General features: G+C 44.7%; 1 protein-coding gene across 1 annotated transcript; it reads left to right on the top strand.

Moving 5' to 3' along the window:
* Positions 1 to 4110: 4110 nt before the first annotated feature.
* PEX11G (peroxisomal biogenesis factor 11 gamma) lies at positions 4111 to 24502 on the top strand. Its single transcript, XM_077271953.1, has 5 exons — positions 4111 to 4388; positions 7470 to 7658; positions 13296 to 13474; positions 20368 to 20418; positions 22572 to 24502. The coding sequence occupies exons 1-5, from the start codon at positions 4326 to 4328 to the stop codon at positions 22795 to 22797; spliced, it is 708 nt and encodes a 235-aa protein (XP_077128068.1). The 5' UTR covers positions 4111 to 4325; the 3' UTR covers positions 22798 to 24502.
* Positions 24503 to 24828: the final 326 nt, after the last annotated feature.

The raw sequence follows: 24828 nt of genomic DNA, 5'->3' as shown, positions 1-24828 counted from the left end.
ATTAATTTATGTTCGTGGTACGGTGAGAAGAAGGGATCGAGCTGCCAATCAGGATACACATGGACCGCATGGAAGATCTGATGTAACATATTTGGTTGGAAAAAAGAAAAGAGGAATAAGGAAGAAATAAAAAGATGGGGAGGAAGGGAAAAAAGTATCATCCATCTATGAACAGGAATACAGATAATGTTTGAGGTCCAATATATGCGGGATATCCTGTCAATCATTAATAGCATGTACTGTTCCAGTATAATTAGGTATAATTACTAGGAATTTTGGTTAGGTTGTGGCAGCTGTTTCCCTTTCTTTCCTTGTTATATTTTTGTACATAATGGTATTAATATAATAATTGTGTGTTTCTTGATATCCATTTATTGGCTAGTTTGGGTCTTTTTATGTTTCAAGGTTAATTCACAGATAGGATAGGGTATATAAGCACAGTGCACTTTATTCAGAATGCTATATACTTCTTATTGCTCGTATATGTTGAGCATAATGCACTTTATATTATATAATAATGTATGGCACGAACATATATATGTTATTAATCACAGTTAGTTTTAATATTTTTTTGCACTCACTGCTTGCATTGCGCACCTTGTCCCATGCTGTCCTCTTTCCAGTCCTTGTTTTGCCGTCCGTCTCATGTGAGCGAGGTGCGTGGCTAGGCGCCAGCCCGCCCACGTGATCATGGGGGGACGTCTTCTCCGGGATTTTGGTTGGCATGACGATGGGACGCGGTGCGCATGCGCACTTTAGCCGGGTACTGATAGGCAGCCGTGCGGTCATGTGACCGGAACGGCTTACTATTTAAACCGGACTGATATGTCACTTAAGCCCCCCCCTCTGAGGAAGCGACATTACAAATACGCGAAATGCGCGTTGGGGTCACTTGACACAGGCCGGAACGTGATTTGGACGTGACTATGGGTAATTATTGCCACTGATAAGATACATACATGATGAAAAATGAGCTTGGAATATAAGATACATGTGATGTTGTTGCGAGTATGAGGAACTGCAATTGCAGCCTAGGAACAGTACTTATTGAGTGGACACATCATCACTTAGTATGAATTATTGAAATGATTACAAATGTTCATTTTTTCAGTCCTGCACGTTTTTTCCTGGGTCATATTTAACACTTTGGTGTGATTCACATGATACTATATGAGACCCATGTACTTCTTAAAATGGTTATATCTTATGTTACTGAATAAAAATAATTGCTAAATTTATAATAATATGGTTGGTATACTTTATTGACTCATTGTCCTCCTGAAAATTGACAAATTGTGACGAGCGGGAGGTTTTTTCCTCACTTCCAATCTGTTTTTTACAGCAGCTATTAGTAATTTCCAGTTTCTTATGTAGATTCGGTCTGCACTGCCCCATTGAATAACATTGGTCCGTTTTCTCCATAGGGTCGTGTGAACAAAGCCGTTCAATTATCGGTAGGTGCCCTGTGTAGCCGCTCCTTCCCAGGTCCCTGCCGCGGCACTTGTGGCCAGGGCCGGACTGGCCATCTGGTAATTCTGGCAAATGCCAGAAGAGCCTGTCTGGTCGTGGGCCGCCTTGTCTGCTATGTTGTTAGCAGAATCCGTGATCTCAAGACACCCATACTGTTAAGAGTTGTGATGGAGCACAAAGTCGCTGACTCCATCACTTACCTCAGCAGGACACGGGTATCATTAGAAATATTGGACTTGTAGGAAATATTCCTTTCCTCCATCCAGGGTAATATTAGTAATATATCCCATCTGGTTTATGCGGATGGGGATAACATAAGCCTGTGTGATTTCAAATGCCAGGGCTGAATTTCAGCCCCAGTCCGTACCTGCTTGTGGCCCCGTGTGACAGCAGGTGACAAGTGTGTGAAGGGGGCTGGCAGACTGCTATTATGGCCACAGCTAAGCCATGCCCCTCTGTGTCTGTACATTAGCAGGGGCTGGCTTAGCTATGGAGACTGGTGGCGTGCAGTGAGAAGAAAGGTCCTGTGCGATGACCCAGGAGGGAGCTGGGGCTGAGCAATGGCTGCACCTGACATATATACATTTTTGGCTGGAAAACCCCTTAAAGGGAACCTGTCATCTGAATTTGGTGGGACCAGTTTTGGGTCATATGAGCGGGGTTTTCGGGTGTTTGATTCACCCTTTCCTTACCCGCTGGCTGCATGTTGGCCGAAATATTGGATTGAAGTTCATTCTCTGTCCTCCAGAGTACACGCCTGCGCAAGGCAATATTGCCTTGCGCTGGTGGAGCGCCCCCACTGTCGCAGGGCCGAGGGGTACCCGGTACCGGGCCTCTCTGTCTCGGTTCTGGGATTGTCACGGTGGCTAGACCCGGTCCGTGACCCATCTGAGGGGCGTCCAGTGAAAGTTGAGAATGATGTGGTGTGGTGCAGGTCGCGATGAATAACGAGGACACAGGGTTGCAGTCTCTTTACCTCTTTACTGAAGGCTTCAGGATCCTCAATCCAGAGTACGGTTAACTGGGATGTCTGAGACCGGCCGGTCCGATGGCACCTCCAGAGTTCCCTTTGCAGGTGGAAATCTGTGCCTTCCTTCTAGCGCCTGTGTGTTGTAGTCCTTCCCTGCTGAGCACCACAGGATAGTCCTCACAACTGTTGTGTCTGTTTCTGAAGTTCCCTCACAACTGCTTCTGATATTCTTCTTCGTCCCCCAGATGATATGGCTAGGACGCACCCGTATGACGGGTAGGCCTGGAGTTCTTCCGGGACCCTAGAGTCGCCCCTCTCCCACTGTTGCCCCCTGTGTCTGCTTAGGTGATTTAGGTGAGACAGCCCGCCTATAACTGACTGTCCTGCCGTTGGTTTGAAGTAATGCTTGGAGCTCAATACTTCCTCGGCGTTCCAGCCACTGGCTACGCGCCTCAGTAGGATGTTGCCTCGTCTTACAGCACGACTCCTACTGGTATTTCTCCTTTTTGCTGTGATCTCGTTTCTCACTCTCCACAATAAACCTCGCTTCTTGTCCTTTCTTGAGATATCACCGCAATGAAGTGCAGGCGCGGTCCCGTAACGTTCTCTCTGTTCGCTAGGCCTCTGTCAGGATCCCACCCCTGACAGGGACCCCCCTGAATCTTCCCCCGCAACACCCTCTGCCACAGGATGTTGCCTGGTTCCAACCCAGTCAGCGTTCTCTCTAACATTCTATCTAACCCCCAGTTTAACCAGATTGTGAGGAGTGGCCTAATACATAGCTCCTGTCTGTGATACCTGGTCAGGTGAACTCCTTCCGTGCCATCAGATGTACCATCACTCCCCTTAGTGGCGGAGCATCAGTACTGCAACGACCAGGACTCTGGGGCGCTGCACTGGCGTGTACCCCGGAGGACAGAGAATGAACTTTAATCCAATATTGCGGCCAGCATGCAGCCAGCGAGTAAGGAAAGGGTGGATCAAACACCCGAAAACCCCGCCCATATGACCCAAAACTGGTCCCGCCAAATTCAGGTGACAGGTTCCCTTTAAGGGCACGTTCACTTGACGCTTGTAATGTCGCGGGGCACGCCGCGTGTTTCGGAGGATCAGGCACTCAGGAGTGTGAGGGGAACGTACGCTGTGGCTGGGAAGACAAGCTCCGGACTCGTCGCGGATTAGCGGTCTGGATTGCGCGCACTTCACATCTGCAGCATGCTCGTTGTGCGGATTTCACCCTAGTGATTAGTAAATGGAATAGGGTGATACATGCAGATACTGGCTGCAGATCTGTGAGTATGTGTGACCATGGCCCAAACCCACTGGATACAAGGGGCCAAAGGACTCTGGTCACAAAGGGGTTAAACACACACACACACACACACACACACACACACACACACACACACACACACACACACACACACACACACACACACACACACACACACACACTACTTATGACAACATATGCTTTGTCTCCAGGGGGAACCTCATTATGGGCTATGCGTTTCCTGTATAGGGCGTTCAGCACACGCTGCGGTTTATTAGCACTCCCTATCTGCACAGTGTTATACATCTGCAGCCAATCACGTGCGTGGTCTCATTGGTTGCCATGGGGAAGAAGTGTGTTGGGACTAGGAAGGGGTCCTCCGCCGCAGTAGCCAGCTGCTGACTCCGCAGCGATCTCAGTGGCCGTGCGCTACACCTGCAGGCACACAGCGGAGCCAATGGAACCGCGAGACGTCACAGTCTGGGCGTGGCCTGCCAAAAGGAGGCTTGGAACGCTGAAGTCTGAAGTCCAGCTCCGTGCAGTGGTGTGATATGTGCACGTATTAGACAGTGGGTGATCGTGGAGCTTGCAGTACATGTGCGGGCAGGCGACATGGAGAAGGCGGTCTCTGCAGTGGTCAATGTCCTGGAGTCGTACAGGGGCAGAGATAGGATGGTGAGTGCCCCAGACATACACTGGATGGTGATCACTGGCATATGGGGGGCCTGACAGCAGCTTGTAGCAAGCTTACTATCTGCACCCACAACTGTAACAAAACCCCCTCTCCTCATAAAACGTCCTCATATTAGTACTATCAGCGCCACCCTGTTACGCCACTGTATGTGCTGATGGGATTATGGGAGCCAATCACTGCTTCCAATTGTGGGAGCAGATTCACCAGGTATAGCGCTCCAGGGGTGTACACAGTATATGGAATCTGTCATGTTTCCCAACATCTAATCTGAGAGCTGCGTGATGTAGGGGCAGGGACCCTGATTCCAGTGATGTGTCACTTACTGGGCTGCGTAATCGACTTTTTCTGAAATCACTATTTTATCAACAGAGATTATCACTGGAGGACTAGTAATCCTACTGCCATGTAGGCAGACCCCTGGATGTTCAGGTTCGGCCGAACAGTTAAAGGGAACCTGACACCCCCAAAATCGAGGGTGAGCTAAGGCCACCGGCATCAGGGGCTTATCTACAGTACTCTGTAATGCTGTAGATAAGCCCCCGATGTTACCTGAAAGAGGAGAAAAAGAGGTTAGATTATACTCACCCTGGGGCGGAACGCGGTGCGGTCCGGTCCGATTGGCGTCGCGGTCCGGTCTAGGACCTCCCATCTTCATAGGATCATGTCCTTTTCTTTTCTTCATGCTGCACCTCCGGCGCAGGTGTACTTTGTCTGCCCTGTTGAGGGCAGAGCAAAGTACTGCAGTGGGCAGGTGCCGGGAAGGTCAGAGAGGCCCAGTGCCTGTGCACTGCAGTACTTTGCTCTGCCCTCAACAGGACAGACAAAGTACGCCTGCGCCGGAGCCGCGGCAGGAAGACAAGAAGAGGACGTCATCTGATGAAGATGGGAGGCCCTGGACAGGACCTTATAGAATGCTGTAGATAAGCCCCTGATGCTGGTGGGCTTAGCTTAGATTTTGGGGGTGACAGGTTCCCTTTAAAAAAAAAGTTTGGGTACCAGAACAGTACCTGAACCCGGAGCCCATTCACTTGAATGGGGGTTCCGAACATCCAGTGTTTGCCACCCTGTCATATGCGTGACAGCACGGTAAATACGGCTCATCAGTCAGCTTTAGCAAGGCTGGTTATCAAGAATAGAGGGGTCCGCACGCTGTTTTTTTTTTTAAATTATTTAAATTAATAATTTTAAAAAATGGTGTGGGATCCCCCCTTTTTTGACAGCCAGCCTTGCTAAATCGGACAGCTGGGGGCTGGTAAGGGGCCATGGATATTGACCCCCCCCCCACTCCCAGCCTAAAAATTGCAGTCAGCGGCTGCCCATAAAAGGCACATCTATTAAATGCACCAATTCTGGCACCTTGCACGGCTCTTCCCACTTGACCTGTAGTGGTGGCATGTGGGGTTCATATTTGTGGGGTTGATATCACCTTTGTATTTTTAGGTGACATCAAGCTCACAGCTTAGGCTACTTTCACACTAGCGTCGTGCACTGCGTCGCTATGCGTCGTTTTGTAGAAAAAACGTATCCTGCAAAAGTGCTTGCAGGATGCGTTTTTTCTCCATTGACTTGCATTAGCGACGCAGTGCGACGCATTGCCACACGTTGCAACCGTCGTGCGACGGTTGCATCGGACCGTCGTGCGACGGTTGCGTCGGACCGTCGCCACCAAAAAACGTTGCATGTAACGTTTTTTTGGTGCGTCGTGTCCAGCATTTCCGACCGCGCATGTGCGGCCGGAACTCCGCCCCCGCCTCCCCGCACCTCACAATGGGGCAGCGGATGTGTTGAAAAACAGCATCCGCTGCCCCCGTTGTGCGGCGCCTCCACAGTATGCGTCGGTGCGCCGCAACGTCGCATTGCACGACGCTAGTGTGAAAGTAGCCTTAGTAATAGAGAAGCGTCTATACGACACCTATCCATTACTAATCCTATAGTTATATGGTAAATAAAGACACAGCCAGAATAAAGTCCTTTATTTGAAATAAAACAAAACACAGTTTTCTATTTTTATTTAAAAATAGCAAACAGTTATACTCACCTAATGCCTAATTCCACCGAAGCCCTCGTCTCCTGTAAGAAAATTAAAACAACAATATCCCTCACCTCTCCGTCCTGTCCCATGCTGTAATCCATGTCTGGGGGCTAAATAGTTTTCAACCTGGACGGTGCCGAGATGCGACCATCATGGCTGAGAACCTCTGGGGAATGCGCTGCTGCAGCTCAGGATTCAGAGATCTGGTAGATCTACAGCAGAGATCACATGGATTTTATCAAAACTATAGCACATAGCCCAATAAGTGATTACAGTTTTGGAAACAGGGTTTCTGTCCTTAAATCTCAGATTAAATAGCAAAAACCTGGTGACAGATTCCTATGAACAATGTCCAGTAATCCAATTTTCTGCATTTTACATAGGTTGAAAAAAGACCCCGGTTCATCATGTTCAACCTTCCTCCACCAATTGTACTTTTCATCATTAATGTAACTATAACTCACAATGTTATGTGTATCAAAGAAATCATCCAGCCCTTTTTTAAAACCTGCTATAGTGTCGGCCATTACTACCTCTTCTGGTCAGGCATTCCGCAGTCTGACTGCTGTAACTGTAAAGAACCCTTTCCTATCCAGCTTCTGGAATCACTTTTCTTCCACCCGTAATGAGGCTCCCTTGTCTTCAGTAGGGTCTTTGGAAGGAATAAGTCATGTGACAGTCCTTTGTTCTGACCACACATTTATTTATACATATACTGTAAATGAGATCTCCTCTAAAGCGTCTTTTTCCTAAGCTAAACAAGGCCACGTTTACCAACCTTTCATCATTGTTGGCATTTTGTATTGTACGAGTTCCTTGAGCCCTCCTCTTTTTTTAGCTTTCTTTAATGTGTTGACTGTGTCACACACGTACCATGTACAGTATTTTTTGGGTGAATCTGACATATTATTAACGTTGTTATTTCAGCAGTCTGTCATCTCCTCCCATATTGCCCCTGTACGGTCTGCTGTCATGTGTGCTCTGTGACGTCATAAGCCCATGCTCATGGTTTCTCCCATCTCGTTGGTAGATTCGGACGCTGTGCTATAGCTGTCAGCTGCTTGGAGGAGCCATAACACAGAAACATGGAGAAGCGCAGCCGTGTGGCCGGAGTCTTCTTATTGTGGCCTCCCAGCTGAGCCACTGCCGGACCGTCCTGAGACTGTTTGATGACCTGTCCATGGTGGCGTACTCTCTTCAGTACGGTCTGGGAAGGAAGGTCAGTTGATCATGGTGCACTAAACCGCTGCTTATAATTCCATATGTACCTGTCACATACTGTATATCCTGTCCTCATAATATTGGGCCGCTAGAAACATAAGATAATACAAATCGGATCCACTCATGGCCTCTCACTATCATCCGATCACAGGTCTCTTAAGACAGATGTCTCTATATAATCCACCGTGAGTCAGTCTGTTCCTCCACAAAGCACATCACCCAGAGGCGCTAATCCTCCAGTATTAGGTTTACTGGATAAGCAGATGACCATAGTGCCCAATTGGCGCTGCCTTCAGACGTATCGGACATTGAAAGGAAGGGAGCGACCAGCCGCAGCTCTGACTTCCTCTTAATGTCTGATTCTTCTGAAGATGGAGTAAGTGAAACCAGAGCTGATTGGGCACAGGACTCACGTGACATAGTCTGACACCGAGTGCCAACACCACTGGAATAGTGCCGTGAGTATACGTGTTGTTATTTTACGGGGATAAACATGGTGATTGAAAAGTGCCCAAATATACTAAACTAATATCTGGTAATTCTGCTCAATTTTAATAGGAACCACCAGCAATCTAAAATGTATGATATGGAAATCAGGGGGAACATGGAGCTGGCACGTGGGACACAAATGCTGCAGATGTCAGATGAGGTGCTTCTTGGCATTAACACTGCACATACAAGTCAAACTGACCTGCAGGATGATTATATTTGGCCGGCGGCTCAGGAACAAGGGAATGAGAGTTGTTTTTTTTTTCTTTAATGTGGTGCCTATTATACTGAATGAAGGACAATATAGGGCCCATAAAACTATATGGAGGACAATGTGGGGCCAAGTATTCTGTATGGAGGACTATGTGGGACCCAGTATTCTGTATGGAGGACTATGTGGGGCCAGTATACTGTATGGAGGACCATATGGGGCCCAGTAAACTGTATGGGGGACCATATGGGACCCATTATACTATATGGAGGCCTATGTGGGGCCCAGTATACTGTATGGAGGACCATGTGGGACCCATTATACTGTATGGAGGTCTATGTGCGGTTCATTATTTTGTATGGCGGACTATGTGGGGCCCAGTATTCTGTATTGAGGACTATGTGGTGCCCAGTATACTGTATGGAGGACTATATGGGGCCCATTCTACTGTATGGAGGACCATATGGGACCCATTATACTATATGGAGGCCTATGTGGGACCCATTATACTGTATGGAGGCCTATGTGGGGTTCATTATTTTGTATGGAGGACTATGTGGGGCCCAGTATTCTGTATGGAGGACTATATGGGGCCCAGTCTACTGTATGGAGGACCATGTGGGACCCATTATACTGTATGGAGGCCTAAGTGGGGTGCATTATTCCACATGGAGGACAATGTGGGGCCCATTATATTGTATGGAGGTGTTAGGCTGGCGTTTCTGGACATGTCCTCTCCCACCCCTCTGCAGGGAAGCCGGCATGTGTACTTACCCCTCTACGTTCCCTCGCCAACTGTCAGCACTGCTCATATTTTCTGTGCATATTTGAAGTAGTTTAAAATCATCAGTGTGTCAATTCTTTTAACAGTTTTTGCAGCATTGTTCAAATTAATCGGAAAAAATCAATGTAAAAAGCTTACATTTTATGCAGCATTTTTCCTGCCAACACTAATTTTTGGTGCAGAAAAAAATTGCTACAAATATTCAACGTGTGCACATACCTTTACTGAAAGTCCACAAGTTGAGCATTAAGGATAGGTAAATGTTGCGAATTAAAGGGGTTGTGCACTAATTGCACAACCCGTCTAGTTATTTGGTCTTCACACTGCACACTCTCATAAGCCGGCAGCTGTGCTCACAGTTAAAATAAATAAATAAAATTACATACATGTTCAAATAGAAATAAAAAACATTATACTCGCCTTAACGTCCAATCCCCGATGCCCTCATCTCCTAGAAAAAATGTAAAATAATAAACCAACATATACTCGCCTGTCCGCATAGTCCATGTAATCTTGAGTGTCCCACGGTGATCTCACGTGTAGAACAGTCACATTGGGAGCTGTGACTGCTCAACCCATCCGCCGGTGATACACTGACAGGAGGTAATTGCTCCCACAGTGTATCACTGAGCTGCCGTGAAAGAGTTCATCAGCTGATGAGCTCTTGTGCTCTCACTTAGAGAACTTTCTCACGGCAGCTTAGTGATACACCGCGGGAGCGATTACCTCCTTTTAGTGTATTGCCGGCTGTCTTTGAGAGCAGTCACTTCAGTCATCAGGATCGTTGTGGGACAGTATTTAGTATCCTCTCTGCGGACAAGAGAGGAATATTGTGGTTCATTATTTTTTGTTGCAGGAGACGTTTGCTTCGGTGGATTAGGCGTTTGGTGAGTATGGCTTAATTAAGATTCATTAAAGCAGCCTGAGTCATTATTTCAAATATAGGACTATATTCTGGGTGTGTGCTTTTTATACAATATCACAATGGGGTTACTAATGGATAGGTGTCTTATAGACGCATCTCCATTACTAACCTGTTGGCTTGATGTCACCTGACAATACAAAGGTTACATCAACTCCACAAAATGAACCCCACTTGCCACTACTACAGGGCAAGTGGGAAGATTGAGGCTAAGCACCAGATTTGGCACACCTTATAGATGTGCCTTTTCTGGGGTGGCTGAGAGCTGATGTTTTCAGTCTGGGATGGGGCCAATATCCATGGCCCCTTCCTAAGCTATTAATATCAGCCCAAAAAACTCCTATGTACTACAAAGATCTCACTTCTTCTTCAGTGGGGGGACCAATGAAAAAACCTACCCAAAGATAAAGTGCCAATACATATAGATAGCTCCAAGTCAAGCAAGAATTATTTAAATAGTAAACAGTGCAAATGCTGTATTGACTTCAAGACATTGCCCTTATGGGAAAGCAAATAGCTTTGACTTGGTACATGGAATCAATACTGTAACAGAGTGCCTATGGCATCTTTCAATAACTGTAACCATGTCAAAGCTTAAATTAAGCAAAAGTAAATGTGACCAAATGCAATATTACATATGAAGTAAAAACATTACTTAGACTATGGAGCTGTAACAACAGGCTATCTATATGCACTGGCACTTTATCTTTGGGTAGGTTTTTTCATTGGTTTTCCCCACTGGGTATTTTTGTATATTTGTCTTGTGTTCCTCATTTTAATTATTTATCAATAAACATTACATTTTAATACTTTGCTTCTCTTCACTTAGCCTGCTGTTTAATTACAGCTTGGCTTCTTGTAGTTCTATTAATATCAGCCCGCAGCTGTCTGCCTAGCCTTTCTTTGTTAGATTTTATTAGGAGACCCTATGTCAATTTTTTTTGGGGGGTCCCCCTGTAATCTAGCCAGGAAAGACTAAGCAAACAGCTGTGAGCTGACATTAATAGCCTGGGAACCTTTTATGACTATTGGCTCCTTCCCAGAATATTAACCTCAGCCGTCTGCTTTCCCACTGCTGGTTATTAACCCCTTTCTGACCTCCAACGGGATAGTACGTCCGAGGTCAGAACCCCCACTTTGATGCGGGGTCCGGCGGTGAGCCCGCATCAAAGCCAGGACATGTCAGCTGTTTTGTACAGCTGACATGTGCCCGCAATAGCGGCGGGTGGAATCGCGATCCACCCGCCGCTATTAACTAGTTAAATGCCGCTGCCAAACGCTGACAGTGGCATTTAACTATCGCTTCCGGCCATCGGGCTGGAAATGAGCGCATCGCTGACCCCCGTCACGTGATCAGGGGTCAGCGATACGTCGGCATGGCAACCAGAGGTCTGTTGAAGAAGTCTATGGTTGTTGATGCCGGATTGCCGTGAGCGCCACCCTGTGATTGGCGCTCATAGCAATGCAGTAAATTTACCACATAGGAGCGATCTGAGCATCGCTCCTATGCAGCAGAGACGGTCAGGCTATGCCAGCTTCTAATTGAAGCATGGAAAAAGTAAGAAAAAAAAATGTTATGAAAAAGAATATATATAAAAGTTTGAATCACCCCCCCCCCCCCCATTCAAAATGAAACAATAAAAAAAGTCAAACCTACACATATTTGGCAACGCCGCGTTCAGAATCGCCTGATCTATCAATTAAAAAAAAAAAAAAGGATTAACCTGATCGCTAAACGGCATAACGAGAAAAAAATTTGAAACACCAGAATTTAATTTTTTTGGTCGCCGTGATATTGTATTAAAATGCAATAACGGGCGAATAAGAGAACGTATCTGCACCGATATGGTATCATTAAAAACGTCAGCTCGGCACGCAAAAACTAAGCCCTCAGCCAACCCGAGATCACGAAACATAGAGACGCCAGGGTATCGGAAAATGGCGCAATTTATTTATTTATTTTTTTTTTTTTTAGCAAAGTTTTAATTTTTTTTTTACCACTTAGGTAAAATATAACCTAGACATGTTAGGTGTCTATGAACTCGTACTGACCTGAAGAATCATAATGGCAGGTCAGTTTTAGCATTTAGTGAACCTAGCAAAAAAGCCAAATAAAAAAACAAGTGTGGGATTGCACTTTTTTTGCAATTTCACCGCACTTGGAATTTTTTTCCCGTTTTCTAGTACACGACGTTCGAAAACCAATGATGTCGTTCAAAAGTACAACTTGTCCCGCAAAAAATAAGCCCTCACATGGCCATATTGACGGAAAAACAAAAAAGTTACGGCTCTGGGAAGGAGAGGAGCGAAAAATGCAAACGCAAAACCGAAAAAAAGCTGGTGTCATGAAGGGGTTAAAATTACGCAGAAGCCAACACAATTTTTTTTTTTCTTTAAAATTAATAGTTTCCATTTGGTAGCCTATGTAAGTTTGTTGTGTTAACACTTCTACATAGGCTGTGGACTCTGTGTGCGTGTGTTTACTTATCGGCTGAGGGTGTTGGGCTGACACCTTTTCATTACTAAGCCTAGGGCTTGGTGTCAATGACAGCTGCCGACACCAAACCCTACTACTGCATCAGAATGAAAAAGGTGGTGTTGAACCAAGAAATTACATCACAAAACTTTTTTTAAAAAAAATATCTTTATTTAGCTAAAAAAAAAGCCTTCATTGCTGCACAAAAATGCATGGAAAAAACGCATACAAAACCGCATATTTGCCGCAGCGTTTTTCCTGCCAAGAGATGAGGAAACCTGGCAGAAATTTCTGCAAGCAAATACTCAACGTGCGCACACAACCTAAAACACAGCTTTTTATTTGCATTAAAAAAAAAACCAGCAAAAATGCAATGTGTGAATACAGCATTAGAAATGCAACATATGAAAAAGCCCTCCCAATCCTTCTCCTTCTTCCTCCTGTCATTGTATATAGAACAGAGGCTGAAATATGTATTTATAGCGGAACATTTCAGCCTTCATTTCATCTAATTGGAGAATTCGGATAGGATGTTGGCAAAGGTTTACAGATCTACTAGTGACCAATAACCCTTTTTTTAGACCCGTTCCCATTGGTGTATACACTTTTTACAGACCGTCTTTCTCTGTGTGAACTGTTTGCTGTTGATCTTTTCTTTATGCGTCTTATTTCCATGATGTTTGCTAGACATATTTTGGTTATCTCACAACGTAATACAATTGTTTTCTAATCTTCCTGTGTGTCTACTATTAGGAGAAAGACTGTCTCATCAGGTGGATCTCTGTTTTGGGCAACATATTTGACCAGCTGTATTATCCATGTGAGCATATGGCCTGGGCAGCAGATGCTGGAGTCTTTCACATCAAGTCTGATAAGTGGTGGGCAGCCAGCACAGCCTTTTGGGGTCTTTCACTTGTAGTGGGGATTATACGGTAGGTCATTTCACAGTCTGTTGTAGTTGTATAAATATTATATATGTTAAAACACAGATGTGAAAAAATTGTTACCTGTGTGATCAGTGTTGTGCATCAGTGTGTCTGTTTTTACGATTGGTACGTCATCAGTGTGTCCATTTTTACCATCATTGTCATCAGTGACGATCCACTGATAGTAAAAACGGACACACTGATGACAAACTGATGGTAAAAAAGGACACAATGACACACTGATGGTAAAAAAGGATACGCTGATGACACACTGATGGTAAAAAGGGACACACTGATGGTAAAAATAGACACACTGACAATCCACTGATGTAAGAACGGACACAGTGTGTCTATTTTTACTATAAGTGTGTCCCTTTTTACCATCAGTGTGTCATCAGTGTTTCCGTTTTTACAATCAGTGTTTCATCCATGTGTCTGTTTTTATTATCGGTGTGTCCGTTTTTATCATCAGTGTTTTTCATGGATGGATGGATAAAGAAATAAATACATTATTTCTCCTATACGTTTTCAATGTTAAAGGGCACCTGTCACCCCGTTTTTTCAGTATGAGATAAAAATACTGTTAAATAGGGCCTGAGCTGTGCATTACAATAGTGTATTTTGTGTACCCTGATTCCCCACCTATGCTGCCGAAATACCTTACCAAAGTCGCCTGTCAATCAAGGTGGTCTGGTCAAATGGGCGTGGTGACATCGCTGTTTCTTCCCCCAGATCTTGCTTATCTTTCCGTTGGTGGCGTAGTGGTTTGCGCATGCCCAACAGGGGAATGCACTGCGCAGCTGAAGAAAGAGCGCTATTCTCCGCTTTTTCGCTGGCGGCGGCCATCTTCCTGAGGCCGCGCGTGCGCAGATGGAGCGCTCTGCTGCCCGAGGCTTCAGGAAAATGGCCGCGGGATGCCGCGCGTGCGCAGATGGGGATCGCGGCGGCCATTTTCCTGAAGCCCCGGGCAGCAGAGCGCTCCATCTGCGCACGCGCAGCCTCAGGAAGATGGCCACCGCCAGCGAAAAAGCGGAGAATAGCGCTCTTTCTTCAGCTGCGCAGTGCATTCCCCTGTTGGGCATGCGCAAACCACTACGCCACCAACGGAAAGATAAGCAAGATCTGGGGGAGAAGAAGCGATTTCACCACGCCCATTTGACCAGACCACCTTGATTGACAGGCGAAAACGGCGACTTTGGTAAGGTGTTTCGGCAGCATAGGTGGGGAATCAGGGTACACAAAATACACTATTGTCCAGCACAGCTCAGGCCCTATTTAACGGTATTTTTATCTCATACTGAAAAAAACGGGGTGACAGGTGCCCTTTAAACATGGACTGCAGATTGTACGCAAATGTCATCCATGTGCTGTATGTGTTTTTCACGCCATAAGGTCATAAAAGACATATTCAATATTGAATACTTTTTTATTTCATTTTGTTTTCCTTGTAATTGGGACCGATATATTGGATCCCAATACAAGGGAGATGCAGCATTCTGCTTGGGTTTCCTATGACCCAGCAGCGCCTGCTCCCTCCTTATACGTAAGGATCACATGACAGTGGGGTATGGAGGAGGAAGCACTGTCAGTGCTTGTAATTACAGCACACATAGCAGATGTTTGACTCCACAGTTACATGTTGCATTTTAAAGCATCACTGCAGAGTAGGAGTTGGCGGTATGGAAGCTGATCGTTTCGTTTGTTTTGTTTTTTTCCAAGTTTGAAAGTATTTTTCGTTAAGGCTGTGTTCACACTGCGTCTGTGGCGTCCGTTAGACGGACTACGTTACACCGTGGCATAACGCGGTTTAACGTAGCCTGTTAATGCTGCCATTAAGTTCTATGTCGGGCGCATCACTAGCGCACGCCCACAATGGGTGTGCGCTAGCCATGTGCCGTCATTGAGTGACGGACCCTGGAACGCGGGCTGCAGCGTTTCCGGGTCCGTCACTGCTAGCGCAGATAGAGCATCTGCTAGCTCTATCTGCGCTAGCGATATGACATGTCGGCACTTGCGTTAACAGCAGCCCATTACCGTATGTGTTGAACGGGCTGCTGTTAACGCAGTGTGAACCTAGCCTTATACTCTGATCTGGCCAATCTCTTACTCTCATTGGTGGATCCCATGTTATCTACTGTATATAGAGATGTTACCTTTCTTTGGAATGATATTGTAATTGCTGAAAAGTCTATTGAATAGAAAGTACATGTGTAATATTAGCCCTATTGCTTGTGTAAAAAATGCAGAGGTTCCTGTATTTTAATATAGCTGAGATTTATAACAAATACATTTTAACAAACAATACTATAATTGTAACAATTGGTTATTTTTACAGTCACTTAAGATGAAACAATTTGTCAGCAGTTTGTCACTGCACTATTAGACTTATGACCTATCTTCTATCTGAGATGGTCAAGAAATTAATATATAGCTCAAAATCAGCATTAATTAAAGCAAAGGACTGACTCTTCTTGTGTAGATAATATCTGTAATGTAGATATTGGGTATAGTGTGCAAACATGAGCTATGGGGGCACCCAAAAGTCCTTGTTAAATACATAATAAAAGACTATATGTAAGCTAAATAATGATCTCAAAACTAGAATTAGGTAGATCAGGAGATATAAAAAAATGGACTGACAATTGCGTAATCTCTGGTCACAGAAGCAGTGGAGCCTATCCATACCTGCTTGTAGAAAAGCAGCGGAGACACCATCACGTGTTTCTCAACGCAAGCAATGAATAGCCAGGTCTTTCACCGGGAAGGAACAACCACGGGAAGGGCAGCATCCAATAAAGGAAAACCACCTATGCCAAAACATGGTATCCATCCACAGACAGCTGTTTCGGGGTATTTGCCCCTCATCAGTGTGGAGTAGGAAACTGGCTATTAGGAGCAGCGCCTAGTGAAAAGACTATAAACATAAGGATGAATGACCTCGGGGAGATCAAAACATCCAAAACCGCGGAGACACCATCACTTGTTTCTCAACGCAGTGATCCAGAACACTGCCCCCATCCCTTATGGGAAATATGCAAATGCATGTAGAAAAGCTGCGGAGACACCATCACGTGTTTCTCAACGCAAGCAATGAATAGCCTGGTCTTTCACCGGGAAGGAACAACCATGGGAAGGGCAGCATCCAATAAAGGAAAACCACCTATGCCAAGCATGGTATCCATCCACAGACAGCTGTTTCGGGGTATTTGCCCCTCATCAGTGTGGAGTAGGAAACTGGCTATTAGGAGCAGTGCCTGGTGAAAAGACTATAAACATGAGGATGAATGACCTCGGGGAGATCAAAACATCCAACACCGCGGAGACACCATCACGTGTTTCTCAACGCAAGCAATGAATAGCCAGGTCTTTCACCGGGAAGGAACAACCACGGGAAGGGCAGCATCCAATAAAGGAAAACCACCTATGCCAAAACATGGTATCCATCCACAGACAGCTGTTTCGGGGTATTTGCCCCTCATCAGTGTGGAGTAGGAAACTGGCTATTAGGAGCAGCGCCTAGTGAAAAGACTATAAACATAAGGATGAATGACCTCGGGGAGATCAAAACATCCAAAACCGCGGAGACACCATCACTTGTTTCTCAACGCAGTGATCCAGAACACTGCCCCCATCCCTTATGGGAAATATGCAAATGCATGTAGAAAAGCTGCGGAGACACCATCACGTGTTTCTCAACGCAAGCAATGAATAGCCTGGTCTTTCACCGGGAAGGAACAACCATGGGAAGGGCAGCATCCAATAAAGGAAAACCACCTATGCCAAGCATGGTATCCATCCACAGACAGCTGTTTCGGGGTATTTGCCCCTCATCAGTGTGGAGTAGGAAACTGGCTATTAGGAGCAGTGCCTGGTGAAAAGACTATAAACATGAGGATGAATGACCTCGGGGAGATCAAAACATCCAACACCGCGGAGACACCATCACGTGTTTCTCAACGCAAGCAATGAATAGCCAGGTCTTTCACCGGGAAGGAACAACCACGGGAAGGGCAGCATCCAATAAAGGAAAACCACCTATGCCAAAACCCCGAAACAGCTGTCTGTGGATGGATACCATGTTTTGGCATAGGTGGTTTTCCTTTATTGGATGCTGCCCTTCCCGTGGTTGTTCCTTCCCGGTGAAAGACCTGGCTATTCATTGCTTGCGTTGAGAAACACGTGATGGTGTCTCCGCGGTGTTGGATGTTTTGATCTCCCCGAGGTCATTCATCCTTATGTTCATATCCATACCTGCTGACATTATAGGGCATACTTATCAATATTATCATTTATTATTATAGCACTATTTATTCCATGGCACTTTACATGTAAGGAGGGGTATACATAATAAAAACAGGTACAATAATCTTAAATAAAATGAGTCACTAACTGATACAGTAGGATAGAGGACTCTGCCCACGAGGGCTCACAATCTACAAGGGATGGGTGAGAATACAGTAGGTGAGGGTAGAGCTGGTCATGCAGTGGTTTGGTCGATCGGTGGATACTGCAGGTTGTAGGCTTGCCGGAAGAGGTGGGTCTTCAGGTTCTTTTTGAAGGTTTCCATGGTAGGCGAGAGTCTGATGTGTTGGGTTAGAGAGTTCCAGAGTAGGGGTGATACGCGAGAGAAATCTTGTATACGATTGTGGGAAGAAGAGATAAGAGGGGAGTAGAGAAGGAGATCTTGTGAGGATCGGAGGTTGCGTGCAGGAAAGTACCGGGAGACCATGTCACAGACGTATGGAGGAGACGGGGTGTGGATGGCTTTGTACGTCATGGTTAGGGTACTGGAGTCTCTGGGCAATGGGGAGCCAGTGGAGGGATTGACAGAGGGGAGAGGCCGGGGAATAGCGGGGGACAGGTGGATTAGTCGGGCAGCTGAGCTTAGAATAGATTGGAGGGGTGCGACAGTGTTAGAGGGGAGGCCACAGAGCAAGGAGGTTACAGTAGTCAAGGCGAGAGATGATGAGGGCATGGACTATGGTTTTTCCAGATTCTTGGTTGAGGAATGTGCGGATCCGGGAAATATTTTTGAGTCGGAAGGAAGTGGAAAGGGCTTGGATGTGTGGTTTAAAGAACCAGAATCAGTACGTTTCCTATACCATACCCCCATATCCAATAAATCCATCACATAACACACAATGTAAAAATATAAATGTTTTCATTCAGGCACAAAAACACCGACATTTAAAGAATATGGAGAGGGTGCTAGTGCTCCAGAGCTGTATAAGATATCAATATGCAATGTACTTGGGCGAACACTAGGTGGCAGTGTCGGGTCAAAAACGGTAGAACAACTTACAGTGAGAATCATGATGTTACAATGTATTCTATGTAAATATTAATATTAGACAGTGACCCTTAGGCCATGTTCACACTTTGCGTTTTTTACCGCGGAACCGCCGCGATTTTGATGCTGCGGGTCCGCAGCAGTTTCCATAGCGTTTACATTTACATGTAAACCCTATGGAAACTGCAATCCGCTGTGCACATGCTGTGGGAAAAACTGCGCAGAAACGCAGCGGTTTACAACCCGCAGCATGTCACTTCTTTGTGCAGAATCGCTGCGATTCTGCACCCATAGGAATGCATTGAACCGCTTACTTCCCGCATGGGGCTGTGCCAACGATGCGGGAAGTAAGCGGATAATGTGCGGGTGGTACCCGGGGTGGAGGAGAGGAGACTCTCCTCCAGGTCCTGGGAACCATATTAGTGTAAAAAAAAAAAGAATTAAAATAAAAAATGATATACTCACCTCTCAGCGCTGCACGCGGCCGTCCGGTCAGAGTTGCTGTGCGAACAGGACCTGCGGTGACGTCGCGGTCACATGACCGTGACGTCACGAAGGTCCTTCTCGCACATCATCTTTGGAACCGGACCGCCGCGTGCAGCGCCGAGGAGATCGGGACGTCAGAGGGTGAGTATATAAACTTTTTTTTTTATTTTAACATTACTATTGATGCTGCATATTGCTGCATATGCAGCATCAATAGTATAGCCGGAAACCCGCAACGGAAACCGCGGAACAAACCGCGATAAACCATATGGAATGGTGCAATAACTATACCATGGCAGTGTTTGTATTATCATTTAGCTTGTGCTGCATTAATATGGATAATGTTAATGTTTGATCTCTTTGTTCGCCCAACTTTTTTTGCATTAGTGCATATTTTAATTCCTTTCCTTCTCTCCTTGTATCTCATCTGGTTTAAATAAAGTTTTGTATATTATAGTAATACCTGGGATGTTGGATTGCCTTTTTCTTTTGCTATACGCACCTGAATATCAATGCTGTCTCTAATGTAATAGAAAGCACAACATGAGACTTAAATATTCTTAAAATGCACTAAATTTAAAGGGGTTGTCCAGGTATGACACAAAAATCTGAAGTCACTCTGTCACTGCAGGATTTACGGTAATCCTCACAGTACACTGTCAGGATTCTCCGGTGCCAAGATCTGGTGGTCATGTGACGTCAGGTATGCTGTATGCACACTTCCAGACACCACCTGATTAGTTGTGCGCAATTCACTCACATCACTTGCATTGAGCAAGGCCGCACGCGGCTAGTGGGAATGTGATCGCATACTCGTGGTCACATGGCACTGGAGAATCCTCACAGTGAGTGCTATGCGCACTGTGAGCATTCACAAGTCTGCAGATTTTGTGCCAAAATAAAAGATAAATGTGTTGCATCCTTACACAGTGTAGTCTAAGTTTACACCAGCTATCTGCTGACTTTGTGCCAGAAATTTCCCTAATAAATATGATGTGAATCATGAAGCACAGTTGTGGGGTTTTATTTATTTATTTATTTTTTTAAATACTTGTCCTTTAATTCTGGCTTATTCATTTGCCCCCTCCTCACTCATAACTTTCATTTTTCTTTTCATTTTTAGATCTTTAAGAAAATTGATAACACTAAGAAGAAATAAAGGGAAACATTCTAAGTAAGTTGAATATGACTGTCAGCGGTTCTCTGCATTGTGCCCTCTTCTTCATCATGAAAAGGGTTGTGCCACAATTACATGTGTTACTGTGTCATATCACATGAAACATGAATGCCCAGATATTTCTATTACACGCTTGGTCTAGGGCCCCCAGGTGGGCTTTCCATCCCCTCTCAGACCTTCTGCATAATGTGTCCAGTGCTGGTAAGAAGCCAGGTTCTTAAGGTCTGGCCTTCACATTAGCGGGAATCAGTAGGACAGTGTCCCTGAGCTGCTGGACTTGTGCGACTGACAGATGAGCTGGATGTTCTAAGAAGCAATTCAAGGAACAGCAGGGGGCGCTCTGATAAGATCGTTATTGTAATATGTACAGTAGACACAGAAGTTTGGGTTTAAAGAGTTCTGTTTTGCCTGATCTAACAGAATAAAGCCGGCTGTATACTTCAGCTAGTCAGCTCTCTCCTCCATAAACAGGAGCCCAGCATGTCTGGCTGCTGAAATTCCATCTCCTCATAAATCAGTACCTAGGAGCTAGGGATGCCCTAGTCTGACTCTTGTTCTCTTGTGAGCAGACCTCATGGGATGGCAGAGCTTTCCCCACACACTTTACATTACATTAACCTTTTCATGCACCCTAACATGCATGTACAGTGCAGTCACTGTGCATGTATGTCGCGGGCTCATGAGCTGGGCCTGCTGCATGCAGAGCAGATGCTGCCTATTATACATTAGCTGACATCTACCTGTAATGGCAGCGATCACCACCATAAACCTATTGGTTAAAAGTAATTTATGAAATGGAGTCTCGTTAAAAAAAAAGCTTTAAAACATTTGGTTTTAATATTAGTTGTGTAACAATGAACAGCAGAAAGAATTAACAGTGAGCCCTTCGTCCCAACAGCTGTCTTTCTACATCTGTATTACAGTAGACTGCTGATACAGAAAAGATATATATCTTGGTACCGTGTTAACCAGTGGATAGAAAAATATTTAGAATTGAGTCCTCAGTGGTTGATACCTTTTAATGGCTAACTGAAAAGATGGTAACAAATTGCAAGCTTTCGAGACTACTCAGGTCTCTTCATCAGGCATAGACTAATACAAATTCAGAAGAATCACATATTTATACACAACACAGCACAGAAATTATGCCATAGATAAGACAGGTGACGTGAAGCAGAACTACCATTATGTGAGTGATAAACAGTTATGTTCATAAATATTGGAACAGTTCATAGATAAGGAATGTTTTATTGTCCTCTGATTGGGGTCTGGTTCTGTGTTATGATGCCCCCACATGGTCTGAGGAGCAAATTCCTTAATTGATGTAAAAAGACATAAATCCATGCGACACATTCATTCCTGCACTGAGTGTCAAAGGTCATCATCAGCTTATATTCCCAGACTCTTCTATCTCTCTGAGATTTGAAGTTACCAAGTAATTTCATGTCCATAATGTTATGATTGGTGATACAAAAATGTATTGCCACAGGTAGATCCATTCTTTTTTCTCTTATTGTACGGCGACGAGAATTCATCCTTGTTCTCAGTTTCTGCCCTATCTCCCCTCCATACAGACCCCCAGTTGGATATTTAGTACAAACTTTAGTAGACTGCTCAATGAGTTATTAGCCCATGGCTAACTCTCCTGACTCCTCCATACACCTGAAAGGCCATCTCGGATGAGCATTCATGTGCAGAAACTGAAACAAGATATCTCTGGCATCGGCTTGTCTCCTCTTAGAACTTTGGTTGTTTAGTTTTAACCTGCGTGACCCTGATCTTCCGCCAGCATCATTGGTCAGCCAGTTTGTTGGCCAATCCCTGCATGTGTTTTGGCTGCCGAACAGCCGCGAGATGTGCAGCCACGAGGACAACATATTATCCAAGAATGCCCAGGACACTCGGATAGCACCCAATCCAATCACGTTCATTCATCTCATAATCACACATGTGAACTACTGGTCTATTTACATAGCAGTCTCTCGGGATCATTGGGGGACCCAGCAGATGAATGTATTTACTGCCAAAACCCCTTTAATTCTGTAAAAATGTAATGTTTATTTTGAGGACAAAAGGTGAGTTCCATAAGCAGTTTGGTCTTCTGGGAATGTACTTGCTTGCTGTTGTTTTGACACTCCTTTGTTTTGCAGGGACGATCCTCCAAAGAGCCGAGGAGAAATTAAGTTCCAGATGAGATCAGAACTTTTGTGTATTATCAGCTGCCTCTCTGACCTAGTTAATGCTGTTCACTGGATGCCCCCCGGTTTTTTATGGGGGGGATGCTCTCCCACATGGCTGGTTGGTCTGATGGGGACAATTTCTTCAATAATTGGAATCTACCAGACTGCCGTTGGGGGAAGCTCTGCAGGAGTCTGAAGTCGAGGACCGAAGAGAATTATCAAGTCGAACTACCTACTTCCAGCCCTTCCATGCTAGTCATGGACTCTGGGATTAGGATTTGTGCAGAAGTCACTAAAATTCTGAAACCGGAGGTTATTCCTGACCTTAGGTCTTCGTTGACATTTTGTGCCCCATACTCTTCAAAATGGCCCATGCGAGTTGATGAATTTTACCCAAAACCAAAAACTTTTCTTTTTTCTTCGCTTTTACTATTTTTGCATCTTTTTAGAGCAATAAGTCGCATAATCCTTTTAAAATGTCGTACGTTAATTTTCAAGTAGGTGCTGAAAAATGAACTTAGATTGTGTACTGCACTTGGAGTACAATTGTCCAAAAGTCACAAGTGATAAATGAAGCTGAAAAATCTGGAAGATAAAAATCAATGTCCAAATTGTAAAAAACAAACAAAAAAAAAAAAACCTAAACACTGAAGAAACCAAGTAAAGACCACTGAAAGGGAATCTGTCAGCCGGTGTTTAGACCCCAAAATAACGTCCTCACAGTAAAGTATCTGTAATGATGATTACTTCCATAACTTTATATTAGAAGTCCGTTTCTTCATTGTCACATAGTCCATAGGCCAATTCTTATGCAAATGATCTCACAAGTGTAAGGAGAGCACTCATGGCTCTCCAGCCTTTCTCCTACCAGTTCCGGTCCCCTGGCAGTGATTGACAGGTCACTCTTCCACTCTTCTCTGTGACCTGTTCCCCTTGGCCAACATCTCACACAGCCATTGTCATTTTTTGGAAATAGCGCAATTGATCAGACAATCGCAGCTTCAAGTCTCCTAAAAGGATTATTAAATACAGTAAAAAGTTTTAAAAAATATATCATGTGGCAGAATAAATGGTTTCATTCAAAAGTACAATTTGTCCCACAAAAAAAACAATCTGGCCATAAAGACGGGAGAATAAAAACAAGGTATAACTCTTGGAAGAAGGGTAGGGAAAAATAAAAATTGTAAAATCGCCCTGGGTTGAAGGGGTTAAATTGTAGCAAGATGATGCGCTTTTACTGTGATTGCTGTAGAAAAAAAAAATGCACCTCCTTCCTTTGTGTGTCTCCTTCTGAACTCCTATCAGGTGATTCGTTTCCCGCTCATCATGTGGTCGGAGGTAAAAAATGAGCTGAGCTCTGAAAAAGACGCAGAAAGGCTCTCCTGTATGGAACAAGCTCAGTGACTGATTCTCAGAAAACTCCATCTGCAGCCAGCAACTTTGCAACACAGAGCCTAGAAGAGGCAGACAGTGCAAACATATTAAAAGGAACCTGTCACTAAAAGAAAGATGCCCAAGCTACGGCAGTATGAATCAGAGCCTGCATGAACCATTGCAGAACTTAGTTGAAAAGCCAGCAAGAGAGGATGGGGGAGAGACCTGAGTAGTCTGAGATCCCTGGTGGGATTCTTCCTGCAGCGCTCCAGTTAATAAAGAGGTCTCTGCAACGTGCGCTCTTCGAGACCTGTCAAACAGCTGTGGCAGGGCAATGTCAAGCCTCCCAGCATCGGACTAGTCCGGTCTCTTATTTAAGTCCCCAGCCGGCTTTCCACACAAGTGAAAAAAAAATCCCCCAAATCTATCCTTAATATTCTTTAATATTTGCACTTATAAATTTGTTGTAATAAATCTCTACAAAATTTACATGATTTAATAAACAATGTATTTTTTCAGAAATAAAAGCCATAATGGTATTTTATTGCTTTCTAAAATAATTATTAAATTTAGAATTTCTAAAGAAGGAATGTTTAAATAAAATCACCACTGGATGGCACCAGTTCACGTTCTTCAGCTGCTTTGCGGCTCTTCACTTTTTGAATACATGGACGGGATCCAAGAAGTATCGTTTCTCCTTGCGGAGAGTGACATGTTAATTATGTCGAGATGAGGAGACTTAAAGCCGCAATGCTCCTCTGCGAAATATGCAAATTGTCTCTTCACAGAGGAAGAGGACTAGAACTCTAGTGCCACCTATTGGAAGGTAGCTTTCCTAACAGTCAAAGTCGAC

The sequence above is a fragment of the Ranitomeya variabilis genome, chromosome 1 (genome assembly GCF_051348905.1).
Source record: "Ranitomeya variabilis isolate aRanVar5 chromosome 1, aRanVar5.hap1, whole genome shotgun sequence".
Classification (NCBI taxonomy): Eukaryota; Metazoa; Chordata; class Amphibia; order Anura; family Dendrobatidae; genus Ranitomeya; species Ranitomeya variabilis.
This window is presented reverse-complemented; position numbering and strand designations above follow the sequence as displayed.